Source organism: Sesamum indicum, linkage group LG13 (genome assembly GCF_026168435.1).
Source record: "Sesamum indicum cultivar Baizhima isolate 11 linkage group LG13, ASM2616843v1, whole genome shotgun sequence".
In the NCBI taxonomy this organism is placed as follows: domain Eukaryota; kingdom Viridiplantae; phylum Streptophyta; class Magnoliopsida; order Lamiales; family Pedaliaceae; genus Sesamum; species Sesamum indicum.
Genome location: NC_142669.1, coordinates 16,044,298 through 16,055,481, shown reverse-complemented (window position 1 = coordinate 16,055,481; position 11,184 = coordinate 16,044,298). Strand labels below are relative to the sequence as shown.

Here is an 11,184-nt window from a genome sequence, read left to right as displayed (position 1 = left end):
ATGTTGTGAGATTCCGATCGTATCGCATGTCCTATCACATATTTATAAATTTGTGAGATGTAATCAGTCAGACCAACCTAAGTTATTCAACATGGCAATGTTCGGTAACAATTGTTCAATTGTAGAAAATTAATTTGACAAAACCTAAGTTATTCAACATGGCAATGTTCGGTAACAATTGTTCAATTGTAGAAAATTAATTTGACAAAAATATAATTTGAGTCCTGTAATTTAGGAGGTATCATTTTTGTTCCTACATGAATTAATTTTCGCAATTTAATTCTTAAATCTTAAAATTTTGGCAATGTTGGTACATCTTTTGGTCAATTCGGTCTGAAAATTACATGTGATGTGTACATGACCCAATTAAATTATATTTTAGTCCTATAAATCAATTTATATAAGACAAAAAAATCAAAGTTGAGTCATATGATTAAAATTGTAATTTTTTCTGCTAATTTAATCAATTGATACCGAATAATTGTCTTATTCTTGGCTCTATTATTTACCAATGTTGTGAGAAACATCATCAACATTATTTGAGTAGATCCGACCTATTACATTTTTACAATTACTCTTAGAAACAGTTTCACATAAGAATAAATAATATTTTATGTTGTACTTTAAATCATTAAATATGAAAGTACCGTTGAGCATCCTATAAAATTTTACTTGAAAATATGTATTACTTAACTACATGCTTAAATAATTAAATGATGCATTTTAATATTCAGTATATAAAAAAAATTCTTATCGAAAATCAGGTTTAATTGAATTCAATTAATCATATAAAACTGCATATAATTGATCATTATTCTTGAATTGTACATCAATCACATGATAAATATACTATTAATTTAACATCATTAAACTTGTAAAGTTTTTGATAAATCAATCGACTAAAAAATTGAACGTGAATTCAAATTGACAAAAAATTTAGCCAAGTTAAAATATTTTTTTCATGCTCAAAACTTAATTTTTCTTAAAATAAGTTCTTAAATTTTTATGTAAATTTAAAATATTGAAAATTTTATTTTGTCAAATTTATCATAAAAAAAATAATACAAGATTCAATGGGTAAGACTCAAACGAACTCAGATGTTATGGGTATAATTTAGGTAATACCATTATAAAAAAAATATTTTATAGTAATGATTTTTGCAACGACCAAGTTAATAATTTAGAACAACCTTTTTAATTTGTAAGGGCACCCCCTATTGCAGCTTTTTAATTTGAGCATTACAAAATTTTTGTAACGGCCAAATTAACGGCCATGAGAGATTTACAATAGTAGTTCAATTGTAAAAATTGCATTTGTACCTGTTTTTGGAACGATCAAATTAAATTATTATTGGAACGATGTTTATAACACATATAGGTATGGTTAGGGGTGGCAGACGAGTCGAGTTTTTTTTATCAATTTTCACTTCACAATTTTTTAGATTTCTATTTTATTGGGTTATATATTTTATTCTTATTCATAATATATAAAAAATTATTTATTATATATATAAAAATAACATATCACAATGATAATTTATTTTATACACAAAAAAACAGCAGTTATCCCATATGAGAAGGTGAATGGTGGTCCAAAGGGGCAGATTGGAAGAACAGCGACGACTCCATTTACACCATTATGGGTATTGTCAAGAAGTGGCACCCAATCTATATATTAGCACATTTAGACAACATAAGATGTGAAAGGATGAAATTAGGTTTGTTATTGTGAGCGTAGTATGATAGTGATTTAGGTATGTTTAGTGTTGGGTGAGTTCTCATTAGTTTTTGTACTCATTCATTACTTAACTTTGAGTTTGTAAAATATAATAAAATTCCAACTATTTAATTAACTGATTATATTTTACTTTATTATAATTAAAAGATATTTTTTGCAATTAATTTTTTTAATTAAACTTAAAATATAAAATATTTTTTAAAAAAAATCTTTGAACTATATATACATATAATATAAGAACAATATTGTCCAAAAACTTAATTTTAGGGGGTAAGTGTGGGTAAGTATTACATAAAAAATAGTTCAGGGGGCAAAATATATTTTACCCTTATAATTTATTTTTTTCACAAATATTTTTGTTATCATTTTATATCCAAATTTTTTTTATATGCTCGAGAAAATTACGATGATAACTAGTATCTCCAAAAAATACATATAATTCACTACGCTTTAGGGAGTGTTTGCGCGTACCTCAGAAAAACACTTTTCAATTTTTGACTTCAAAAAAACACTTTTGAAGTATTTGTGATATTAACTTCTATTTCTGAAACGGCTCTAAAAGCGCTTTTAGGGCAAAAGCTAGAAGCACCTTGAGTGGTGCTTTTAGCTGCTTTGATTTTTTTGTAAATAAATCTAACTTTATGTTTTACTACTTTACCCTTATTATAATAATCTTAATTTAAATTTTATAAGCTCTTTTAAAAAAATACCAAATATTTTATTAAAACTTATAAGCTCTCCGACGTTTGATACGGTGTTTTTAGGAAGTTATAAGATTAGATCAACACCGTCTAAATCAAGCCCAACCCACTACCTAGAGACTAGTCAACTTGAGTGGGCTTGGTCCACTCCAATAAAGATTCACCGATTTAGCAAATGAAATATTCATGTCGAGATTGAATTTGATTAAATTTAAATAAATTGCACAATAAATATAATATATTTATTATATGAATGTACAATTTAAAAAATAATTAATTACACAATAATTGTATTATATTTATTGTATAATTAATTTATATTAACAAAAACTTGATTTGAATAATATCTTTTCTACTAGAGTTTTCCATAACTAAAATAACAAACAACTCGCAACGGGTAAACTTGAGTTTTTGACACCAAACGCGCATAAGTGTGGTGGAGTGTAAGAAATTGTGTTTTTTTAGGGGTCGATTATAATTACATCATAAATTTCAATCATCAACTATTAATACATTTTTGACAACGTCAATTGTGTATAACTAACGAAGAAATACTATTACAGCAGACCAACAACTATTATTAAAATAGACAATGTCCATACATAGATGGGATTTAAACCCATACCTTTCTAGTCATGAGGCCTTAATTTGATCAACTAAATTAGAGTTTATCGACATTTATATACCATACTTCTCTTATTGGTATGGAAGTTTGGATGTAAAAGTGTAAATCAGTCTGCCCACCCATGTATAGGATTCCGAAATTTGAAATTTCCAATGAAACATTATTATTTGATGGAGACATGACATTCTTGACTCCAACACAATGTACAAAACTCTCTCTGTCCCTCTTTAGTAAAACAGAAACTAACTCGACAAGATTGTACTAAAAAATAATGGTTTAACAATCATTGTATGCCTGTAATAAATAAATATTTATTTTTAATTATAATAATTAATTATTATTAAATATTAATTTTTTTTAATATTTAATCGAATGAAAGATGAACCAAATTCGAGTGCAAACATATTTAATTTATTATAATTATCTCACTAATAGAATTTTGATTTTTTTAAAAAATTTGAAACTAAATTTGATTAGGTCAATTCATTGGTATAATAATTATTATCGATCATGATTATTATATGATTGGATATTCATTCTAAATTATATTAATCTATAAATTATTTAATTTATTCAATATAATTGAATGCGATTTAGATTAAAACTTCTGATGAATTGCATTCATATACATAAATATCAGATATATATTGTATGTATTTATATCTATACTATTAATTAAGTGCCATAATTTTAAAGAATATCGAGTGTGTTATTATTGCTAGTAGAATCTATATTATTTATACTTTATTATTAAGAGAGCACTCTTTTGGTGTTTTATCTTTTTAATGTCTGTCAATTTTTTATTTTTTTATTTTTATTTTTATTTCTCTCCCTTTTCTCAACTTCACATTCTCTCTTTTCTCAGCTTCCACATCTCATTTTGTTCTCTGTTTTTAATTGTATGTATATTAGCCATTGTGGAATCTCATTTTCGTATGCATATTATAAATCATTCTTCAAAATTTAAAATATATTATAAACCAAATAATTGTCATATTTAAAAATTGGTGCAACAGTGTCACTAACCATTCAGAAACGACGGCTTGTGACATTGCGACATCAAATTTTTTTTTTTTGTAGATAATATTCTTAAGTTAATTTTATTTATTTAGTTATTTTTTAAAATGGATATGTTGGTTTATATATTTTATTCTTATATATAATATATTTTAAAGCATAAAAGTTTATTTGTTATATGTATGGAAGGACGGCGTGCCATAAATGCTAATGCTAGTTATAAAGAAAAGAGGTGCTATAGACACTCAATTAATGTTTTGAGACCACTGCACCAAATTTTTGTGATACCAAATATACCCTTCACCTGATAAGAAAACCAGTTTATTAAACTTTTCAAATTTTATATTAATTGATAAATTAATTTTATTTTCTTTTCTTTATTTAATATGGCCTGTTAATTTATATATTTTATTTTTATTTAAAATATATTTTAAAACATAAAAAATTACGTAGAAACAACATATGTCCGGTGAAGAGAAGCATAGCAGTCTAGTGAATGGGCAAAAATGCACGTGATAGCCATTCTATATGATTGGTGATGATGGATGAATTCTGCTTCATCAGCAGCAGACTTCATATATTCGACCCATATCATCTAAAATTGTAATGATATGTGTGTGGGTGCTGTTGCTGAACAGTTCAAATAATGTGAATGATGAGTTTCTATCACTCTGCAACTCTCCAAGGCGGCGGCCGTGTCTGTATTCAGTCACCGCCTCAATTATATATATGGCATGCAGGCGGAGTTCAGTACACTGACATGGACTCAAATTTCAATCATACATACACTTTTACTACATCCCTCAGTAATTCTTGGCTTTGTACAAATTGAATGATGTTTTCATTACATCATATATACATACAAAACTTGTGGGCTTTTTCGTGATTCGACTTTTAAGGTGACGAGTGATTTTCAATAATGCAAAATGTTTTTTTGGTACAATTAAATAAAATTGTTATTTATTCAAGTATCATAATTTTGGTAAGTATTAATTTTAGTTTCGTAAAACACAGATTTCAATTATTTTGGTCCTAGGTTAACTGTAGAAAAAACGTGTATCGCGCATGTCAGTTAACTGCCGTCGGCTTCTGTTAGACCACATGACTTTGGCTGCTTTTGACTTTAGAAGTCCTATTTAACAGTACTAAAAAAAATGTTTTAGTAAAATTTTATTTTATATATATAATAAAATAGCTTTAAAATTATAACTAGTTGATATTTGGATAATCTTTAGGATCTTTTTTATTATTCTTTAAAGTTAAAGTATTATGTAGTCTGAAAATATTTTAATATTTGACCATAAACTGTAATAAACAAAATTTATTTTTTAAATAAAAGTATTAAAGTGCCTTTTTGACTTTATTATTTTAGTTCAGGGGGTTTTATATCCACTGCTACTGGACATGAACTTGGGGAATTTCATGAAAAATCATGACTAAATTCAGGAAAGTGCAGATCAATTTATGCATTTGCAGATTGCTGGAGGAAAATAATCAAATCAAATAAGGTAAGGATGATGTTTTTGAAATGAAACGTAAAAGTCAAACTTATCAAATTAATATAATACAATTAATGAATTACTAAAATAACCCCGCGTAGCCATGTAATAAAAGGTAAATGAGGATTAAAGTAGTATTTTACCCGTACCTACACTAAACATCATACAATTGTATTAAGATAAATACCACCTCATTTTCTCAGGGGGAAAGGGAATCATTTGTATCAAATTCTAATGTAAAATGTGTTTGTGGAAATATAGGTTCATGAGCTTAATTGAAGCTCCAGTCACCATCACTGCTTCACAGCGGCAAAGACGCATTTCATCCACAAAAGAGGTTTTTCACTTGCTGCGTTTTATCTTGGTAGATAGAGTCGTAGGTTTGGTTTCATACGCTTTTATTAGTACTTTATGTTTCTTTCTTTAGAATAGCAACTCTTAATTAGTTGAGGGTAGTTAGTTAGTTCACAGCAGTTAGAAGCCCATCTCATTTGTATAAATACACAACACCCAACATCTTTCTTCTTGGAATGAAATATTTTAGAAAATTAAAATGGCTGCTTTCAATTTCTGCTGCAATTTTTTCACAGTGTCAAATCGCGCACTTATAATATAAATTTAATCCATCCTACTTTTTGGCTATATAATAGATATATTAATGGAATATTTTCATGTTTGCCGTATCGTACATTCCTTGAATCGGCGGTACGTATCGTATGGTAGATTTTGTACTTATTAAACATACATCCATATTTGTAGAGTTTTGTAGCTTCCCAAAGTTCTGGTTAGGAGGACTCTTCTTGGATGAGACATCTTTTGATACAGTGTTTGTAGTCTCCCAAATTTATGTAGGATCAGGACTCCTTTTGTAAACACCTATAAATAGGTGCTCCTATGTATACAAAAAAATACAATTCATACTGCGTGTGTTCTCACACAATACCTCTCCCAAAATACTCTCTCTATTCTCTCTTGGAGTATCACAAAAGTCTCCAAGGATTTAAGGCGTATAAACTTGGGTGGATAGCTTTGGTAACAATCCACAAGGGCGAGAAGAGAGTGCCGATCCAAAAAAGTAACAAACGACGCGTTTGTAGATCCAAGGAATCACTTGGAAACTAGTAAACAAGTCGTAGAGATTTGGGATTTCTCGATTCATTTCGGTTTCAAAACCAAAGTGTTGAGAACACTACTTCTACAGGCATATCTAATAGGTAATAAAGTAAAAAAACAAATAAATAAAAACAACCCTTATATATATATATATATATATATATATCATGCCCCATATTGTTATTTTACCAGTGAAAATAAAAGAACCAAATAGATGATAATTTAATTTTAATTAAAGGTTAATTATACTATAAAATGGAACTGTCGATAAATTAATTTAATTCTTGAATCGACTAGTTCAATATCATTGAAATTATATAATTTATTACTATTTAAGAAATTAATTAATTAAATTTCAAGTTTTACAAAAAATATAATAGATATATGCCACTTGTTGGTAGATTAAGAACCCCACTCATAAGTATATACATAAATTTTGCCTACAAACCCTAATTTAATTGACGAAATTGAAGCCGCATAACTATAAAGTTATGGGTTTGAACCCCACTAACATATGGGATAGTTCTACTTTAATAGTAATTATTGATTAGATATATTTATTTGATTTGATGATTGGTATATGATTAGTTATTAGATTTAGATATATGATATTAATAATTATGAATCGATCTCATTTTAAAAGAAAAAAAGAAGTACAGACAAATATTAATTCAATTATTATATTAGAAATTTACATCAACTGTAAATTTATAAAATTACATTTCTACATCCACAAAACAGAACAATAAGGGTCCAATGTGAATTCTTGGAGGGATGTAGAACCACTTGGAAACCATCCTAGCTCCTCTCATACTCGTATACTTTAACCACAATTACTGCAGATTTGATTTGCTTTTAGTTGTTATATACGTACGCTGTCTGGACATAGTAAAACTCCTCCTCCTCGGACTTTGATTCTTAACCTTGCACCTCGTTTTTATTACCAGTATTTGTTAGGACTTTGAGATTCGATAATCGTCATGTCATGTTCACCACTTATTGGAAAGACGAGTACGTCGAGATTGATAATTTCTGGTCACTCAATTCGCAGAAGAGCCGCACGCAGTCTTTTTACTACATCTTTTACTGTCAGGTTGAATTCTTTATCCATCTGCATAGAGAAGCAAAAGCAAAAAGTGGATTAATCCTAAGAACTTCTTTTTTCACAACCCTCTTTGAATGAGACTATTAGGAGTCGTCAAATATTCAATTTGAGCTATAACTATTGTTTGATAAATAAATTTTACAATCACACAGCAACTGTAAGACAGTTTCAATGTGATTCATTGCACTGGACACCAATCACAGGACAAATCGGTTATACTTGTTATGTGATTGATTTAAGTTTGAAAATACTAATTTTAATTACCTCTGCAACAATAGTAATATCGAGTGCCAAACTTCCGAACGGGGTGACATTGGTGTTGACAACAGTGAGGTTGAGTTTCTCCACTTTGCTGAGTAAATTCACCAGAACTCCCTTGTGCTTCTCGCAATGGACTCTGAGAAGGATGTGGCTGTTGCAGACTCGGGCTTCGATTTCCGGCAGCGGCTGCTCATCGGAACTTCCGCTTTTCTCGTCGGAGGAGCCCTCGTCCTCCACCATTATTTGTGACTTCTTGACGAGCACCACAGATTCCATGGTCTGCTTCGTCGCTTGTTCCTCCAATACCTTCACTCTTTCTTGCAGGTGTTTCAAGTACTTGATCGCATCTCCTAACACAGAAGTTTTATCCATCTGTAGATTAATTGTAAAAAAACGTAATTAATCACACAAAAGAGATAATTATAAGATCATTTTTAACAGGAAAATTAAAAAAAAAAAACGAAATTTTGTGATTGTATTATATTGCGTCTTTTATTTCATTTAATATATACACATAAAATTCATCGTTTCTTAAATAAAATAAATAACCTAATTTCTAAATATTTTGCACTAGCGCAGGGTAGTCCTGACCGGATTTCCAGGCAGGAAATTGTGAAGGCAAAAGTTCCCAAGAGAAAGAAGCGATATATGTACCTTCTTCAGGCCAGGAACAATAGTTGAGAGAGCAACGAATCTCTGGCTGAGCTGCTCCCTCCGTTTCCTCTCAGCGATGATGTGATCGTAGGTCTGCGACGGCGGCCTAACACGGCTGGGTTTTTTCGTCGTCGGCTGGGGACGTTTTGATTGCTCTTCAGGATCCGGGAGGGATCCCTGAGACCTCAAAACTTCAGAGACAGCAGCCTCTTCATCGGGGTTCAACGGCCTCGGGTTCACCTGTTGAGGGTTTTCAGCTGCATTTCCGAAGTTGAGAATTATAGGAGTGGAAGAAGCTCTATCAGGATTTGTTGGCAGGTTTTGATTGTTAATCGTTGAGAAATTGGAGTAGTTGTTTGGCTTTTGGAGTTTGTGTGGTGGTTCACAGCCCATCTTTGGGGATTCCGTGTTCAAGGAATTGATGGAATTGCTGCTTGGAATGTTGATCAAAGTTGAGGAATAGGATGAGTTGTTTCCAGCGGACAAACAGGTCTCAAAGTCTTGCCCGAGTACTGCAGCCAGTTCTTCGTCAAAACAGTCCATGAAATCGTGTTGATCCATGAAAAATGAATTATCCAGCCCCTGTCATGTTATAACATGTGAGACTCAGAGATGATATAATTATAACGTGAAATACCAAAGGAAGTCTAACTAATTATATTAATACTATATAGTGTATAAAATCCACTACTCATTAACTCAATGTATAAATATAAAAATTTGTCCACCCACTCAAATTTCATTTTTGGATTCGTCATTATATGCATGTGCCCTATATATGAAGTGCTTTACAATATAAGATTCGGGTAGAGTATTTGTTCATTTTTAAATAATTAGCAATACTATTTTGTGATATATTTTCTTTTTCCTTACATTTCATTGGACCCTTTAGGAAGTACAGCCTTCTGCAGCACCGGTCGTGCATGTTTGGTTGCATGTAAATGACCGAGACTCCACATATAAATCTCAGCAATTACAGATTTGTATTTTAGCCATAGGTTCAGGTTTTATACATAGAGCCAAAAACCTGTCTGATTTATATATCTGAAAAATAACAGTGAAATTTAACAAATTATATTACACACATATATATAGCCTTCATTTATGTTCTGATCAGTTTGGTAAAAGAATATTTACCTAATGTCCGTGTCAGACAAGTATCAAAGTATTGTATTAATTAGGGTTGAAAATTTAATGAAGCCACTAGATACTAGATGGAAACTCGTTTGAATTCGATATCTCATCTGGAAAGAAGTAATGCAAATTTGAAATTTTTTCAGTATTGCTTATCTCATCTCGAAAGAAATTTAGGTTTAAAGGGTCAGCATTCAAAGTAACAATATATATGTATGTATGTATATGACTTCACGACAGATTTAACTTCTATAAGGATGTAATGAGCAGACAGGCCTGAGAAAGAAATTACCATTTCGGACAGCCATGCAACTTCTGAGGAATCCATTGATACTGATGATAATCCCCTCTTACTTCCTGAATTTCTACCAACAAAAAAAAAAAAAAAAGGAATTCGAAATTAATTTCTAAGAACGTTGTTCATTAGTAAGAAGACAAAGGGCTTCTGTAATGCATATTCTTTGAAGAAAAGAGAAATTGCACCTCTCCGGAAGAAGCTAGCGCTGTTTGAGCTCTCACAGTAGTAGTGGTGTGTGGACCTGACGGGGGAGGACTCAACGTACTTCTTCGACTTATATAGAGATAAATATGTGAGTGTGTGTGTGTGTGAAAGAGAGATATCACTATGAGAGGCTAGAAATCGTCTAATCTCTACTATACCCTGATTGTATGGACAAATATTGGTTGCTTTTGATTGGCTCAAAATGTAATTTAAATTGGGTGTCTATTTTGTATTTTTTTTTCTTTTTTCTTTTTGACTTGTTTTTGGGAGGTGGTATATATATAAATAATAAATTTAAGTGAAAAATGAAGTTCTACGACGAGGGAATCTTGCATATCTACAACGATACAAATATTGATTTTGTTCATATTCTATAGTTTCTTTTGGTCAGGAACGTGACATAAAATTTTACACGCCTCAATAAGGAAAATAATTTTTTTTGCGGGATGGTCTTGCCTTGTTCATATATGTATCAATTTTTTACAATAAATTATAATTACTCTAACTTTTTTTTTCATACATTATTATTGTTACAATTCTGATTATGATCTATAAAAATTTTATGTTAATTATTAGTCATCTATAAAGAACCTCCCTTAACTAACTACTTTTCTAGTTATAGCATATGGTTTATTATATAATTGCTCAGTACCTACATTTTTAAATTCAAGATCTGAACAAATACATATAAGTAATTTCATATACATTTAAAGAAAGACAAAGCAACAAAAACTTCTATAAGTAAAAGTCCATATCTATCCAAATTTATGGAATTTGAGCCGACAACTTAATTGTGACGACTCAATTTTATGAGGTAGTTGTGATTCTAGTCTCA

At 30.1% G+C, this 11,184-nt stretch overlaps 1 protein-coding gene across 2 annotated transcripts; it reads right to left on the bottom strand.

Annotated features, from left to right (window-relative positions):
• Window positions 1-7,347: 7,347 nt before the first annotated feature.
• Window positions 7,348-10,439, bottom strand: LOC105158562 (transcription factor bHLH18). 2 transcript variants are annotated; one of them, XM_088876932.1, is made up of 5 exons: window positions 10,331-10,439; window positions 10,140-10,212; window positions 8,714-9,295; window positions 8,063-8,431; window positions 7,348-7,804 (listed from the first exon to the last, which is right to left on the bottom strand). In XM_088876932.1, the coding sequence occupies exons 2-5, from the start codon at window positions 10,173-10,175 to the stop codon at window positions 7,730-7,732; spliced, it is 1,062 nt and encodes a 353-aa protein (XP_088733058.1). In that variant the 5' UTR covers window positions 10,176-10,212; window positions 10,331-10,439; the 3' UTR covers window positions 7,348-7,729. The 2 variants fall into 2 exon arrangements, with proteins under 2 accessions (XP_088733058.1, XP_011073652.2); XM_011075350.3 differs by having other exon boundaries at window positions 10,140-10,204; window positions 10,331-10,415.
• Between the last annotated feature and the right edge of the window lie 745 nt (window positions 10,440-11,184).

Bases quoted from the DNA above. Each gene is read 5' to 3' on its own strand.
- LOC105158562 (XM_088876932.1), bottom strand. From the start codon at position 10,175: ATGGATTCCTCAGAAGTTGCATGGCTGTCCGAAATG. The intron at 8,432-8,713 runs GTACATATATCG...ATTAATCTACAG, and splicing joins TTGTTCCTGGCCTGAAGAAG to ATGGATAAAACTTCTGTGTT. The intron at 7,805-8,062 runs GTAATTAAAATT...TTCTCTATGCAG, and splicing joins ATATTACTATTGTTGCAGAG to ATGGATAAAGAATTCAACCT.